General features: G+C 56.2%; 2 protein-coding genes across 2 annotated transcripts; one reads left to right on the forward strand and one right to left on the reverse strand.

The window, feature by feature from the left end:
* On the reverse strand, positions 1 to 7,484 carry VOLCADRAFT_118405 (uncharacterized protein; the record flags this gene model as incomplete). Its single annotated transcript, XM_002953633.1, has 10 exons — positions 1 to 1,010; positions 1,327 to 1,360; positions 1,969 to 2,445; positions 2,855 to 3,010; positions 3,525 to 3,658; positions 4,232 to 4,323; positions 4,894 to 5,015; positions 5,475 to 5,693; positions 5,983 to 6,119; positions 7,358 to 7,484. 10 exons carry the CDS (start codon positions 7,482 to 7,484, stop codon positions 1 to 3), a joined length of 2,508 nt encoding a protein of 835 aa, XP_002953679.1.
* A 1,555-nt stretch (positions 7,485 to 9,039) lies between these two features.
* On the forward strand, positions 9,040 to 12,646 carry VOLCADRAFT_106033 (uncharacterized protein; the record flags this gene model as incomplete). The annotated part of the gene is made up of 6 exons (XM_002953548.1): positions 9,040 to 9,123; positions 9,203 to 9,267; positions 9,562 to 9,772; positions 10,275 to 10,463; positions 10,951 to 11,701; positions 12,035 to 12,646. The coding sequence occupies 6 exons, from the start codon at positions 9,040 to 9,042 to the stop codon at positions 12,133 to 12,135; spliced, it is 1,401 nt and encodes a 466-aa protein (XP_002953594.1). The 3' UTR covers positions 12,136 to 12,646.
* Positions 12,647 to 17,100: the final 4,454 nt, after the last annotated feature.

The following is a 17,100-nucleotide window of genomic DNA, read 5'->3' on the forward strand; positions in this document are numbered from 1 at the left end:
TCACGTGGCCTTAGCACCTCCGGTGCCTGCCTTGACGCCTCCGCGTCTACCCTTCCCCGCGCCAGGCTTAACCGCACGGCCACCACCTCCCCCAGCCCCGTCCAAGCCCCCAATTGCCTGTTGGAAGATCTTCTTCACACCCGAACTCAACGCCAGACCTGGGCCCTCGATTTGCTGCCTCGACGCCCACATAATCGAAGCACCCCCGCCGGGCCCCGGTTCGAGCCCCGCTGCCGCTTTCTGCTTGTCCCGCGGTGCCATCCCCGTCGCTGCCTTGTTGCCGCGGCTCTGGTTCCGGCTCGTGCCCTTTCCATTGCCCTGCCCTGCTTTAGTCGTACTGCCGCTGCCTCCAGGTGTTTTTTCAACATCCCCTTCTGATTCTGCGGCTTTCGGATCCCTTCTGGACTCGCCGCCCCTCGACGGATCGACAGGACATTTCACCTCCACAACCTCCATGTCCTCGGAATCGAGGTCGCCGTCAGGACGCCCCGGCTCGCTGTCAGCACCCGCCCGCACCGCCGGCCCAGTAAGCCGCTGCAGCGTCGCCTGGTCGCCGTGAAATACCGCCGTCACGCGCTTGATGTAATTCGTCTGCCTAATGTGGCTGAACACGTGCACGTACTGGGCCATATCGTGGCGCGCAAGCACCCGGAGTGTGTGCAACGGCGGAGGCGCGCCATCGCCGTCGCCTGCTCCGTTCCGGTCTGATGGTGCCGCTGCGTCCGCGTCCGCGCCAGGACCCGCGGCAGGCCCGACCAAGCTCACGTTCGCGCCTAGGAGCCGGCGAAGCAGCACATCGGAAGCTCTCTGCCGCTCCGCAGAGGTGGCGCCAGCAGGGGTCCTCCTCCTGCCGGCCGCCGCGTGGCCTTTCTGTTTCCTCCCCCTTGCGTCCTCATCCTCATCATCCTCATCATCACCATCGTCGTCGTCGGCCTCGTCATCGCCATCACCACCGCCGCCATCTTCACCATTGCCACCTCGACCAGCCGCATTCGCTTGGACAATGACACCTGGCCGCGGCGCCAGATCAAGTGACACGCCATGCAGGGTTTGGTTAACACACACGCAAACACAAACACACACAGAAACACATGGTAAGCATAAAGCCATGCAGCGCAGGACCGAGTACTACTATGCGATGAATCATCCCTCCATGCTGCGAGACCTGTGGCGAGCCTTGCTCCGTGAAAGGGGGCCGCAAACGGCCCCCACCAACATGCATGTCATATACACGGCCCTCGCACGCTTTGCGACCTCTTCAACACCTCACCCAACACGTGGCACAGCACCGTCACCCCCTCTGGTCCACGCCCACATCCAACTCACCAGGGAACTCCCACAGCCCCGCCAGTAGCCCACCCTGACAGTTGGGGAACGAACATGGGAAGGCACCAAGGACGGGAAGGGACCAAGAGCGTGTTATCATAACAGTCTTAGATATCTTCGTGTTAGGCAGGCAGGCAGGTAGGCTTCCATGCAAAGAACTCGCCCATTACGTATGTGCTCACAGTGGTGCACTACGCGCACTTGCAGCCCTCAAACTCTCCCTCCCCAACACACGCACGTCACAGGCGCAGGTGCACGTCACAGTCCATAATTGAGAATTCCTCGGGCTTATGCTGCATAAGGCGTGTGGGCACTCGTTACACCTCCCGGGGTAACACAACCGAGATGTAACACACACACACACATACACACACACATAAGAGGTCCGATTCAGCAACAGCAACAAGGTAGCAAAGGGTGGAGAGATGACGGCAGAGGAAAGGCGGCCGGCCCCCTGCCAAGTAAGGAATGCTTTCAGTCGGCAACGCAACCTGCAACGCCCCGAAGCATGACGCGCTTCTGCTCTTCTCTGTTCTGCTCTGCATAGCCGAAGCATGTGTTTGTGTTGTTAGGGGATGGGGCCGGGGTATCCTCTGCACTGATGCACCTAGATGTGGACCCCAAGGCCACCTGCGGTCGCACCTGTGGCCGCATCGTCAGCAGGTAGTGCCGGGAACCCCGAGCGACCAGCGCCTCCAAATCACATGGACCTGCCGCGGCTCCTTCTCCCCCTCCCCCTCCTCTGGCTGCCGCCACCTGATGCCCCGTCTCGGACTGCCGCTCCTGATCCGCCGCCGCACTGACGGGAGTCTGCTGGACCGCTCCTGATCGGTCCTTAGTGCCCTCCACCGCATCTCCATCCCGCTGTTGCTGTTGCTTCCGCGCTGCGGCGGCGAGCGCAAAGTCCTGCATCGTCCGTTGACGCTTACGCGGCGGCTGTGTAGGTGCCTTCCCTGCTGTTCCTGCTTCTGTTGCTACTGCTGTTGCGGCTGGCGGAGCTTTGCCGCAGCCGCCAGCCGCGGCCACACCCGCTAGCGGCTGTACCGTGCAGATTACCTCGAGCACCGTCACCGCTACCGCCTCCTCTCGCTTCTCCTTCACCGCCTTGCGCCCCGGGTACTGCCGATGCGTGCCGATGGTGTGATGTGATGTGATGTGATGTGATGAGAGAGGGGCAGCAGCGGACAGACTAATAAGGAAGGGAGATATTTGTCGACCAACAGCGGCAGTGTCAAGCCCCCTGGACGAACCGTCTTTCCCTCTTTCCCTGCCGCCCCCTCCTCCTCCTCCTCAATACCTCAAACAGCCCGTTCTCTGGCGTCCCAAACGCCGTCCCAAACGCACGACACTCGAGGGAAGGGGGAGGATGGAAGGTACTCGCGGCGAGCTTGCGACCATCACAATCGACAGCACCACGATGGCAGGACCCACTCCCCAGTTTCCTTGGCGCAGAACCCCCTTGGGACTGTGGCCACACGGAACGGCACACCCCCCACCCACTCACTCACACGCCTTCCTGCCCCTATACCTGGGTCACGCACGGCGCGCCTTCCTTGTCGGGGTCTCCGCCGGCCGCCAAGTACGCGTCCCAGTCCGCCACCGCCCGGCACACGCCCCGCACGGGGCAGGCAGCGCAGCTGGGGTTGACCGGTCTGCAGACGGTGGCGCCGAGCTCCATAAGTGCCTGCAGCAGCCCGGGGAGGCCGGGAGGCGGACGGACGCATCGACACACCTGGCCCCGTCAACACCCCGTCACCTATACAGTCTCACGCACAGGGAAGACAGGGTAGGCGGAGACGCAGACTACGAGGACGTGGTCCCTTCTTCCGCTTCTGGTTCAACATATCGTGTATGACAACCATGCAGCCCGGAGCCTATCCACGTTTTAAGCTCAGCCTGGCAGCAGCAACAACACCAACACCAAGTACCGCAGGACACAGGAGGAGATGTTCCATGTGTGCGGCAGTCGATCCCGCCAGGCATGTTCGACGAAAAGAAAATCCCCCCAGCTCCGGACTGGACGCTGCAGGATTTATCCGACAACATGTTGAACCATCTCGCGTACGGCACTGCGGCATCCGTGTCTGCAACAAAGGTAAAATCCCGATACGGCCCATGCTCCCCGCCCTGCCCGGTCCACAGATCCGGGTGTTTTTGGCACGGCGTTGGTCCCTCCGGCCCGCGCACTCCGGGCCCACCTGGTTGTAGCACCCCGGTCGTTGGGGGTCCAGGAGCTCCGAAGCCATGGCCGCGTGTGTGGCCGCTAGCTTGGTGGGGTCGCCCGGCAGCGCACGTAGGCGGCTGACCACTCGGATGACGTTGCCGTCCACGGCTGCGGCAGGAGAGCCGAAGGCGATGGACGCCACCGCAGCGCTTGTGTAGGGGCCAACACCTTGACAGGAACGGAGATTGATTGGCATGAACAGATGGAGGGAGGGTGAACGGGCGGAGGAGGGAGCGGGAAGGAGAGAGGAGCGGGAGATGAGATGCGCGAGGAGTTGGACTGTGTGGAGGAAGGAAGAGGGGGATGGTATTGAGGGGAGCGTGGAGATGTGTTCCCATACGCGCGCGCGTGTTTGTGTTTGCGCGTGATTTGTGTATGTGTATGGCGGTGATGTTGATGGCCGCTTCCCTGGGAACAACAGATGTCGCAGGCAGATGTCGCTGACAGCGCAACCCTTGGTATTTAGCGGCAATAACTCGCAGGCGGAAAACAAGTGATAATGGCTCAAGGGTTCCGTCCAGCATGACGATCTATCTCCCCTATCGCGCCGCGGCATTGCACTTCCGAAAGTGTCCGTACAGGAACCCCGGTCGGCAAGCGCCCATGCATCCAGACAGTGCACTCACACGGCAAGGTGAGCTGCGGATTAGGTACGGCCGGGAGGAATCTTCACTCCCTTACCAGGAATCTTTAACAACTCCGCCGCTGTGGTGGGGAACTTGCCATCTAGCTTCTCGACTACATAGCGCGCGCCATCAAGAAGATAGCGTGCTCTGTGCGGGAGAGGGACACGCAAATAGCAGGCACGTATGTACGTACGTATGTATGCACATGTGATAAAACCGCTGGCTAGCGCAATATCAGCCATGGCGGACCTCTAGGTAAAGCTCTCTGAGCACAAGCACGTAGGCGCGCATGCACCTGTACAACATCCGCTTGGTGAAACTAGGGTTCTCGTCGCAGGTTGTGCAGCTCATAGACTGGTTTGTCGTTACGAAATAGGCGATGACAAGGCGATTTTTTCGCGGATTCTTTTACACAGCAGCTTATTTTGCGTCAGTCCTTCCTGGTTCCCCGACCAAGCGAACCGCCGCTGAAGGGGCCCCACTGTGTGCCCTTTCCGCCAGGAAGGCTGCCCGCTGCTCCAGCTCCACCACACGCCGAGCTCTAATCCCGAAATAGACTCTGCAACGTGCCGCAGCTGCGGCAGCAGCACGGGCACACGAGTCACCCTTGCCTCCAAGGGCCCCTTAGCAGGTCCCAGATCTTCCCAGTCTCCCCCCACCCCGCCATACATACATACATACATACATACATACATACATACATACATACACACACACCTTCGATAGTAGCCCAGTCCCGCCCAGAGCGCGTTGACGGCGTCAATGTCCGCAGCAGCTAGGTCCGCCACCGTGGGCCACTTGGTCACCCAACGATTGAAGTAGGGGATGACGGTGGCGACCTGGGAAGCCAAGTACACGCGGCACGTGAGGTGGGTGATAGGCCCGGGTTGTGGGGCGGCGGAGCAGGGCAGGGCAGTGCAGGGCAGGTGGCGCAGCCTTGGAGACCTTGCAAGTTGTGGGTTGCATTTACATGTGGCTATGCTCTTCAAAAGCGAGGCAATTCTTTTCACATTTTGTTTGTTTGTTTGCGTGTGTGTGCGTGTGTGTGTGAGTGTGTGTGATGTTAATCCCCAGCCGTGCGGAAAGCCTGCCCAGCCCTGTCCAACGCTGTTGCGATGCTCTGCGCCACTTGCGGTTTCGAAATGCATGCATGGCGATATGGACAAAGCACGGAAGGCACGTTCGCCACTCGTTCGAATTTTTGTTGCTGTTTCGCCCTCCTCGTCACAGCTTTTTTCCGTGTTCCGGCCTTGCGAGAACGTTACGGGCAGCGAGCCGTAGCGAGCATGAGCTCCCACCTGTGTCTGCTGAAGCATAACCTCGCTCACCCACACCCAGTAGGCGAATTGCTGCTGCGGGAGATCGGCGGGGGCGGCCTCGGCGGCCTGGCTGCCGCGTTCGCCTTCGGGGGCAACCACCTCAGCAGCACCGGCATTCGCCTTCTTGGAGTGAGGCGTACGGCGCCACGGCAGGACGCGGTGATTATGATCATACCAAGCAAGCAGCTCCCGGCGGTACTGTGGTTGAGGAGCGCCGGCATGAAAAATGGTTTGTGTCTATGTGCACGTGTGGCAAGGACGTGAGGTTACGTTGGCGCAACTGATCAAAATAGAATACGGCCTCTGCGGGTAGTTTTACTCGAGGTACACGTAACGTACGCCCAGTAAGGAACCTATCACGCTGCGGTTGGATAGCTGCAGCGCTGTGAGATTAGGCCAAATAATGACTTTGCATGACATGTGGCCCGCTTGGCGACAGCCCAAGCCGACCTTGCTCAGTGCCCTTAAGCTACGTTTCCGGGCTCACCTCTTTCACTTCTTGCTCAGTGAACCATGGTTTTCCGGAAGGATGAGCTACACCTGTTTTCGGCCCGACGCGGCTCTTTGGCAGCTCCTTGTCGTTCCCGCTGTCCTGTAGTGCTGTTTTAACCTGAGGTTTGCAGCCTGTAAGCACGAATGCAGAGAAAGATAGCTAGGCTAGCCACAAAATTCAAACATGATTCGAAATACAGTTATCATGATCGCATGCATACGCTTAACTTTGCCCTTCTTTGGTTGTCGATCTGAAGCATGGCTTGTCCGCATTTTCATTGCCTATGGCCGACACCCTTACGCCTGGCCTGGAGCAACTGTCAGGTCGCGATTTCGCTTGCTAGGATGTTGCACATCGTTCCTGTGCCATACACTAGCAACTGAAAAAAGGACTTAAGCACCTTGACCATTGACATTGCGCCACGAAAGTTTGGCGTCTGTCCTCTGTCGAACCGTCTGTCGTGCAAAGCCTGGACTCCATGTCGCGGGAGATCCACAATTCCGCATGTTTTACCTAACTACACAAAATCCATACCTTTGAAACCCTGTCTTTAAACCCAGAAATTTGAGTATGTTACAGCACGATAGCAATGACCATGTTATCTCCCCATTCTTTGAAGCCGGCACAAAAATACAAGAATTACACGCGACACTGACACTGCAGGGGCGACGTTAGGAACTGGAAGCTTAGGGCTTGTACCTGCAACACCCGCTCTGCCGCTGATGGCGCGGGATGGCAAGGCTCGCCCCGCAAAAACGGCAGAAAGACAAGTACAAGACGTTATACCTCTAGCTACATCGAGAATTTAGATAGCCAGTTATGTTTTAGCTTGCCATGCAATACTCGTCGTCAAAAGCAACGAATTTTTGCATTTTGTCCAGCCAAAGCGCCTTACGGACCCGGGACAGGCCGAGTTGTGAGATTAGTGTTCGTGGGCGCTGGCTTCACAGGTGCCTCTTGGTAGTGCGCCAAGGTGCACGCTAGGCTAATGACCTCACCATGATGAGATTGCATTGCAGTCGCGAATACCTGGAAATTTCGTTTCGTGTCATGCAGTAGACTTGGTGGGAAGCAGAAATCCCTCGACGCCGCAGCATCAGCCCTCGCAAAGATAGAGAAGTTCCACCTGCAAGTAGGTCGAACGTAGCGCTGGTCTTGACGCCTCAATCTGCTGGTGTGGCATCTGTTCCCGGGTGCGCGATAGGTTCTTTCGCTCCGCTACCGTACTGTACAACGCTCCACACGAAGCATACGGTATACCCAACCTGGTTACAACTTCCAATTCGCGCAGGACACCCTGGCCGTACTCATAGTGATGTCAGAGCGGTCGCCAACAATGGTGGAAACGCAGGTGGGACTTTGGCTGCACCTGACCAGCTTACGAGGTGTAAGTGTCGCAGATTGCGACCGCCGCATCTCAGCAAGATTGGCAGGAGCAGCAGCAACAACAATGTCGGCAGCAGCGGCGAGAAAAAACTATACTGCCCGTGACCCATATGGCCGCAGTGCTAACTGCTAACGGCCTCTAGGCAGACGCCGATTCGGGTGGTGCCAGCAGTGCCATGGTGTGCCGTGTTTGGCTGTCACCTGACGAGGTTTTCTGCAACCTGGTGCTAGAGCATGTCTGTGAGCGGCGGCTTTTCAACGATTACGGAAGTGCCCCGAACGCACGAACGCGTTGTCGGGGCGGCTTGTTCTATTTCCTATGGATGAGCTGCACGGGTTTCAGGGTTCGTAGAATGAGAGCAATCTGAACTCTACAAACAGCCGTGTAAGCATCGCCACGTTCCTAGCCGCGAGGACAGATTTTCCATTAGTCGCGTCAAAGTATCGTACAGCTGCTCCAAATGTTTCAAATCCTCTGTGGCTAACTGCGTGCCAACTGCGTCTGTGGCCAACAGACTTACTGCTACTTCTGTGTTCCTGTCTCCCGAAAACTGTAATTTTGTGGCTGTGCCGAAGCTGACTGTGACCGACCATTCTGTGAACGAGCGAAATTGGGGCGCGGGGACCGGCTGCCAAGGCCCCGTATACTGCAGAATCGCTTCGCTCCGCCGCGTCTAAGTCAACTAATCGACGTACATGTACTTCCTCATTCCAACAGTACGACATGGGGCCAGTCCTTGGTTCCGCCACAGATTCATCATCACTCTCCACGCGGAAACTTAGACCCAACACCGTGCATACCGCACCTCTGTGCCTCACCTCTCCATGGATATCCTTCAGCTCCCACTGCAGTTGGGACCCATCAGCTTGCGAAGTATTCTTGCACGGTAACTTACTGCTCTGATCTTCTTCAGCGATTATAGGGCTTAGGGATGGAAGATTTTAAGTGTTGGGTCGACGGGTGACGGCCAAACACCGGCACACCATGGCACTGCTGGCACCACCCGAATCGGCGTCTGCCTAGAGGCCGTTAGCAGTTAGCACTGCGGCCATATGGGTCACGGGCAGTATAGTTTTTTCCCGCCGCTGCTGCCGACATTGTTGTTGCTGCTGCTCCTGCCAATCTTGCTGAGATGCGGCGGTCGCAATCTGCGACACCTCGTAAGCTGGTCAGGTGCAGCCAAAGTCCCACCTGCGTTTCCACCATTGTTGGCGACCGCTCTGACACCACTATGAGTACGGCCAGGGTGTCCTGCGCGAATTGGAAGTTGTAACCAGGTTGGGTATACCGTATGCTTCGTGTGGAGCGTTGTACAGTACGGGTAGCGGAGCGAAAGAACCTATCGCGCACCCGGGAACAGATGCCACACCAGCAGATTGAGGCGTCAAGACCAGCGCTACCACTGAAAGGACGGTTTCGTACTGTACGGGAAGTATGGCTCAGACGTCATGGAAGGCTATTAGTCATTTTATTATAACATTGTATTGAGATTAAGGGTTTTCACGTTACTGGAAACAGGCAGCAAAGTCCTAGGACCAATCTTTACACATCATTAATGCATGTTTTTGCCTTTGTATGTAATTCCGCTCTCTTTGTTTTGAAAGGTGTCTGGTAAAGTTTCCTAGTTATTGCTGTGTCCGTTCGTTGACTCTCTATCGTCCAAGATGTCATCTCTTGCTGCCGCGAAGGCAGACAATTTTTATTACCCACCCGACTTCGATCCTAAGAAGCACCAAACACTCAACAAGGTCAGCAACGTTGGATACGACCAGCCTGTTTGTCGAACTGAGTGTGGAGTCATCTTACGGTTGCGCTATCAATTTGCAGTACAATGGGCAACACCCTCTGCGTGAACGGGCGGCTAAGTTGGATCAGGGCATACTTGTCATCAGGTGTGTCAGCCATGGGTTTGGGGTTCTGGAGTAGGGCTAAAACCTCCACATGGCGGTAGGGCCCGCAGCGTCCAGGACCCCGTGGGCCCCGCTTCGAAGCGACGGCCAGGTCCTGTCAGACTGCCGGCTCCACCTAACCTCCAACCCTTAACCCTTCTTGTCCCGGATACCGGGAACACCAGCAACTAGGAAGCAGGTCATGCGTAGAACCCTGCTTAGCTGATAACCAAACACCTCCAGGCCAGCTGGCTGCACTTCTTTTCATCCGCCCCGCGTGCTCCCAACGACGAACAGATTCGAGATCCCTTTCAATATATGGTGCGACAAATGCGGCGAGCATATCGCCAAAGGCGAGAGGTTCAATGCGGAGAAAAAGGCGATCGGGCAATACTACTCGACCAAGATTTTGCAGTTCACCATGACCCATCACTGCGGCTGCAAGATCACCATCCAGACAGATCCCAAGCGAGCGGAGTACCTGGTCGTTGAGGGAGCCCGCAAGAAGGTACGGTCGTGCTGGTCGTGGTTAGTGGGGAAGGGATGCTGTACGAGTGTGCTGTACGAGTGTGCGGATATGTACTGCAACGCGATACAAGGCGGCGTGATGGTGTTGGAACGTAGCATGATTCGGAATTTGTATGGGTTGTTGATGCTATGGGGGGAATGAGGAGTTGGGTCACCTGCCATGTGCACTTCAGGAGTGCGCTCTACACCCCCGGAGTGTGCCGTCGCTTACATACATACATACATACATACATACATACATACATACATACATACATACATACATACCTGCATACACTCGTCAGGTCGCTGTGTTGTGTTGTGGGCCACTGCGGTGGTGCCACACCACTTGTGAGCAGCAGTGGCGTCATCCGCGCTTCCATTCTCGACATGCTGCTGCTCATGTTACAGTTGCTGGTTACAGTTGGTTGCTCTGGTTACAGTTGACGCGTGCATGAAAGGCCCTGGTGGATGTGGGAGACAGGGTTGGCCTCCTTCCCCAGCTTCCCTTCACACTGCTGATCCTGTTGTTCCTACCCTTGCTGTTGCTACTGCAACTGCTGCTGCCACTGGTGCTGGTGGAGAAGGAGGAGAGCTACAGCGCCGCGGACGCCGAGGTCATCGAGCTGCCGGACGAGGGCGAGCGAGAGCGACGTGAGCGGGATCCCCTCTACCGCCTGGAGTACCAGCAGGTGCGGCCAGATGGAGCGGGAGGCGGGGGGGGGGAGGCGGGGGCTTGTAAGGGAGGGGCTATACGGAGACTGTACAGCCGGCCACTGTCTCATGTGGTGCACTGCACTGGCTTGCACGTGAGGATCGCACGGACACATACGTGGCTGAGCAGCTTATTGGCAAACCCATGGCCTCCGAAGGTCCTGATAAGACCCTCTGGTTTTACGGAGTACAGGCCGTAAGACACCTGTATCATCCGCCGGCGTGGTAACAGAGTGGCAGATCACAAGGTTCAGGAGCCTCCCCACACATGTAACGCTTCCCTAGTACGGCAACGTTGCAAGGACAGGATTGGGAATGTCGGCCCAGAACTAAGGCCTCCAGGGCGGCTGGTGGCTAGCGCGATTCGCCGAAAAACAATTTGCTTGCACTGATGGTCCGCCTTGCTTTTGCTTTGCATTATACCCGCGACCTAATGCCCAACCAACATCGCACAACGTGACGCAGGGGGCCAAGGTGAAGGCTCTGACAGGGGCAGAGCGCCTGGCTGCCATACACGACGTCGTGGATGCCCGAACCGCTGATCCATATAGCCTGAACCGCACTCTGCGAGCAGCGCTGCGAGGTGAAAAACGTGCTGCAGCAGCACTGGACACGCGGCGCGCGGAGCTGGGTCTGCCGGATTCGGTGCCCCTGCTGGCGCCCTCGGATGGCGACACGCTCGCGGCGCAGGTGGCCTTCCTGACGAGTTCAGCGCGCGCAGTAGCGAGCGCGGAGGCCCGTCGCAAGCGGATCCTGGAGCAGGACATCTTCACATCGTCATCCTCATTCCGCGCGGCGGCACCTGGCGCGGCGGGCTCGGCTGTGGTTGTCGATGCGGCGTCCGAAAAGCGGCACCCGGCTCCCGCGCATCCACCACCATCCAAGCGCCCGGCACTGAGCACGGCGCCGGCGCCGGCGGCCCCTAAAGTTCGTGTGGCGGTAACGCAGCTGGCTGCGGCGTCCGGCGACCGGCAAGCTACTCGAGCGGAATTGGGAGCCGAAGTCCCGGCCACGCGATATCAGCAAGACCGTGAAGCAGCAGCGCAGGAAGGACAGCCGGAACCGTTAGAGGAGGATCAAGTCGCTGCACAGAAGACCCGAGGGGCCCTGACCGGATCTTCTTGCATGGCCAGGGCTGTGGACGGTGCTGCGCCCCCGGGATGTAGGGACGAGGAACAGCAAAGAAGAGACAGCAATCGTGCTGACGTGGCGGCTGGTGCCCACCACCACACAGCTCCTGGCACCGATATCAGCAGCAATCATACCGGTAGCGACATTGGCATGAGCAGCAACGCCGGTACCGTCAGTGCTCCTGTAGCTGCACCTGTAAGCGGTCGACCTCCTCCGGGAGCCGCAGCGCGGGCGGTAGCGGCCGCGCGGGCCTCTGCCACGTCACAAGTTCATGCACCGCGTTGTGCGGTGGGGAAGCCGCCAGGGCTGGGTGGCAGCGGTAACGCAGCGGCAGTACCGCGGTCTGGGGCTGCACACGGGCTTGGGAGACCCCTCGGGGCATTCCCTGCCGCTGGTTCTGCTTTATCTGGCTCGGCAGGGTTACCCAAGCGGTCTCTGAAGGACCGGGCGGCGGAGCTGCAGAAGAGGCGCCAGTGCCTAGGGGGCGTGGGCCTGACCCTCAATAGGCAGGAGCTATAGGGTGATTTGGGAAATGCTCACACCCCGTGCGGTCGCATCCGTTATCGCGGCGGTGATTGTCCTTATAAATGTTGCCTGCTGGGTGGCCGGGGTGTGTCCTCTATGGGGGGTTCATTTCCCGGAAATAGGTAGTTAGCGCGTGTCAGTGGGGTCCCTCGGGGGGAAGGTGTTGGCTCATTGGCTCATGCAGTGTAGATTGGCTCTGTCTTGCCATTAGGGTCGTTGGGGTTTACAGCGATGCAAGGGATTCGATTTTTTAACTGCTCGGTCCTTTTCTGTGGGTTGTTTTCTGGTATTAGCTCGCACACGGCGAGGGCTTTTGTGGTGTTTGGAGCCGTAGTCCCGCCTGTGGGTTCTGTGAGGGGGTCCGGAGAGTGCAGCAAAGCGGTCGGGGAGATTGTCGACAGGTGTGGGGTCCGAACCGGCTCATGCGCCGTTTTGAGCGATCTTAAAAAATGTATGGATTTTATGCAAGGTATCTGTGTATTGAGGATTATATGTAGAAGTAGGGGTGTCTGTGTCTGTGGTGGAGATTCAAATCACTGATGTATGAATGAGGGACGATGGACAGCTGTGCAAGCGGAAGGTACCTTGCTGGAGTGGGTGGGTAATTGCCCGTGCGCGGTTATGCCTGCTGGGCGGATTGGCAGCGTGCCTTCGTACATGTTTCGAAAATGTTGAGCTGCCGCGGGATGTGCTGTATATAACTTGCAACTGACTGTTCGGTTCATGAATGAAGTTTCGCTGACTTCGTTTTCGTGCCGATAATAGCACTTCTCCAGGGCATTGATGCATTTGAGACTCGTACGATTTCCGCTTCCCGCTTTTGTGATAATTCGTCCAAGACTTCTGTACATGACCATGCCCCAGCGTCTGCATTAAGTGCTCATGCGTTTCCGGTTAGGCTGTTGGGAGTTAGGGGTTAATAGGCCTAATGGGGGGAGCGCACCGCGCGTACCTGCAGGCTTTGTGACTGTGGAGCGGTTGAAGATGAACTGCATGTTTTCGAGGAATGTCCCGCTTACAAGAGCATACGGGCTAAGTATGATGGTGACCTAGTCTTTGAGGGGCGCAGCATGCGCACCATTATGACTGAGGCGCCACCCCTGGCATTGGCCAGGTACCTCTAGGAAATCTGGGAGGCCAGGCACGTCGCGCTGAGGCGCTTCGCCCTGAAGCGAAGGAGGGAGGATGATGATGGCCTCCCGCGTACCCGCATCAATACTAATATAACGTCCATGGCCGCCCAGCTTTTACGGACACACCCGCACTTGCGTGCGGAGCCTGTAACTTGTACATATCCAGTCCAGTGGACAGTCGGCATGCGTGTGTTACACCTTTCGTTAGCGTATGAAAAGGCGACTTGCTGTGGATTTAGGTGCCTGCCATTTGGTGCCCGGCGTGTGGATGGGGGAATCTGTTTATTTCGCTTCCTGCACCAGTCAGTCGTTCTTGCACGACATGTGTACATGAGTACAGTACGCTTGAGGTCCATCAGATGCATTCTCCTACCGTTCCTGCCCTGCTGCTGCTGCTGCTGCTACTGCTGGGCTTATTCACATGTGAGGATTACAACTTAAGGTAAGGTCAAGGTACTCACGCAGATTATTACTTGCGGTACGGCCAAATCCAGGATCTAAAAAAAGTGTCAGAGCATTCGCTGCGACACCCCCCCCCACCGCACTGCAGCAGGGTATATGCGCTGCAGCAGCGCTCGCCAGTCAAGCTGCGCCAAGCTTTCTAAGCGAATCCTCGTCCACGTCACAGTCGTGTGTTGCGTGTCAGCCTTGTTTGCGGTGGCCAGCCAGCAAGGTACGTGTTCTTAAAATGTTAGCGTCGAAAATAGATTATGTGTACATCATGCCAACATTACCACGCGGCTTGCTCTCGTGTCACTTGCTGGCGCAACTGAGGCAACTGACGGATGGGACAATTCGAGGGCTGCTCAATCTCGTCCGTGGCAACGGTGCATGTTTTTTTATTTTTAAAATGCACATTTGCCCTGCGTGCTGCTCAACACGGGGCATCTAGCAGCCAAGCGCAGCAAAAGATAAGCTGGGGGCGGTGGGGGACGACAGTACGCATGCTGCTTGTGCACTAGCTGCGCATCTCACCATGCGCATGCGTTGTTTCGTGCAATACCAGTACTGGCCCCGTACAACTCCTCGATTCCGTTGTAACTTCATGAAGAGCCACCTGGCCCCTCCCCCAATGCATATGACGCTGGATTTTAAAGAAGGCAAGTACGTCCTTGCGCTCTTCCTTAATTATCCAACGGGCTGCTGCATCTTGCAAGGATGGTGTGTGAGTGACGCGCAAGTACAGCATTGCCGCAAGAGGGCAAAACCTGGTTTTACCCTAAGGCAACTTCACTTAAGCTGTGTGACCAACTCATTTCGTCTTAAGTAACCTTACGCAACAAAATCCTCTGGGGCACCCATTGTTCAAATTTTACTTCGCCATCATCAATTACCGAGCAAACAAAGACAGGTATAGCTGTTTATCATACAGCGTAACAGTTGCATAAAAACATACATCTACGTATTACCAGCAGATAGACATACCAGCGTATAAATTTTTTAACATAAAGACACTTTAACCTGATGCAAAGCTCGCGCAACATTCCTTTTCTTTATGAAACCGCGGGAGCCACGGCACAGAAAACGTATTCTCACCAAACGAGTTGTTAACAAGCCATAAGAGCCGCCACAGCAGAGTTCAGCTGCTGGAGAGTTTATGACGCTTACACCACCCCACCTTATGAGGGTATATGCTCTATAGCACCACATCCTGGTGGTGTTCACTAGCACCAACAACAAATATAAGAATAATACAGAAAACATGCAGTGTCGGCACGTGGTAAGTGTGCATCGTCCGTTCCCTCATACCCCGGTAATCTGCGTGCGCGCCGTGCATGGAACATACACGCGTCATCATTCGACGCCGTACGGGATGCCGTACGGGACGCCGCCAGGCAAAAACAAATTACCACGCCAGTAGTGACATTCGGTGGCTGCACCATCCAATACCTGCGGCTACGAAGGCTTGCGCCATCCCAGCTCTCAAACCACGAACAAATAGATCCCGAACATGAATATAGTGAAACACCGCACCTCGCCTTTCGCTGTCCCGCCTTCGTTATCATCCTACGGATTGGGCCCCCCACCAAGAGCTCTCTCCAACTTTCATTGGAGCCCAACATTCGTGGCACAACTGCCGCCAAGCTTCATCTCGCAGGTCTGCAGTAGCAAACGACAAAACTACACCAGAAAATCCGGAGTAACCGCCAGTTTCCAGGCCGCGAGGGCCCCTTGCCTGAAGCTTCAAAAATTCTTAAATTCCTACACATGACACTGTGAGCTTGTACCACCTCAAAACAAACTAAGTTGAGGACATACCATGTCCTAGCATACGCGCGCGAGCACCCGCGATGGCGCGCGGCCATCAAAGTGCCCGATAAGGCGCTCATAGGGAGGGATGATGAGAAATGACATGTGCCCAATTTCCTGCCACGCGCTTGACACCATCCCGACCGCACCTCCACAACCCCCAACCCAAAACACGCCATCCCAACCTGTTCAGCAATACTCACGAGCTTAAATTGCGTGAGCTCGTGTCTGTAACCCTCTACCAGCAGCCTGTGCGTCTATTGGCATTCCATTCCAACCCGCCACACATGCTTCCCGTCCTAAGTTGTCCCGCCTCCCCCCATCCATTATAGCCGTACATTCAAACGCTCCATTGTGGAGTGTGTGTGTAGCACATACTGTTCGAACCCCCCCGACAGGCGGCCACCAGCGCCACCACCGCCGCCCCACCCATAAGCTGCCCCCGCTACGCCAATACGCACCAATATGTGGGTGAACGTTACGGCATCCCTTTTTGGACGGTCACTAGCTAGACGCAGCTAACCCCGTGTACACATCCTCACCCATACATAACCCGCATGCGCCAAAGACAAATAGAATAGCAAATATTCGAAAAGTACACCGGTTCATATTTAATGACTTTCCTAATGATAGGTAGGGTGCAATAATTTCTGGAAGTAAGGCCAGTCACAGCTGTACAGCGGAGATGCGATTAATGCATGGAACACAACTGCTGGCCCGTAATTACGGGTTTGCTGTTTTCAGGTGCGCAAAAATGGGCAGCTATGAACGGCGAAAAACTTCTGTGACAACCTAGCGTTACCAGCGTCACCACCGGCATCACCAGCAATGCTAGTCGCAGCCTTTCTTTCAGCTGAGCGACTAGGAAAGCTAAAGCATCCTTTCATCCATATCGCAAACAAAAAACGTATCCATAACGCCACAAACCAAAGCAAACAACCCTGGCAGCAGCCTCCACGCCTTGTGTCATCCCGACAATCGAAGGCAACTCGAAACGAAGGCAAAAGCAAATCGAACAATGCATGCACAACATGGAGTCGGCATGAACGAATGGGCGCGGCATGCACCCGCGCCATATATTCTTAAGAAGATCCATGTATCGCCCTTTCCATGGTTTTGCTTCTCGCGAGCCATCGTAAAACCAACCTGCATAAAAGTTGTTACCAAATATGATAATACTGACCGGGCCATTTAAATTTCGCACATACGGCAAATGCGTTGACCCGAGCGCTTGTCGTGGACCATGCACAACCGCCCCGGCGACCGGCTTCCCAAACACAGGTAATGACCTCGGCCCGATAGCAGTCATTTCGTGGGCAAGGAGTGAGAGCGAGTTTCTTGCTGGTGGGGTGTTGCAACACCTCACCAGCTATCCCTCATAAGCGGCATATAGTAGGGAGTTTATTTCGAGCGTACGCCATGTGTCGTACGACAAGCACGCCGCCCTACAAATCCAATTGTTCGTACTTTGCATTCCGCAACCCCAACTAGTCTACCGTCGAGTTCTTGCGTTCCATGCAATTTCGTACTTGCTTCCGTTAACAAATTCATGCGTTCCTATGGAGTAGCTATCGTA

The sequence above is a fragment of the Volvox carteri genome (genome assembly GCF_000143455.1).
Source record: "Volvox carteri f. nagariensis unplaced genomic scaffold VOLCAscaffold_37, whole genome shotgun sequence".
Taxonomy (NCBI): domain Eukaryota; kingdom Viridiplantae; phylum Chlorophyta; class Chlorophyceae; order Chlamydomonadales; family Volvocaceae; genus Volvox; species Volvox carteri.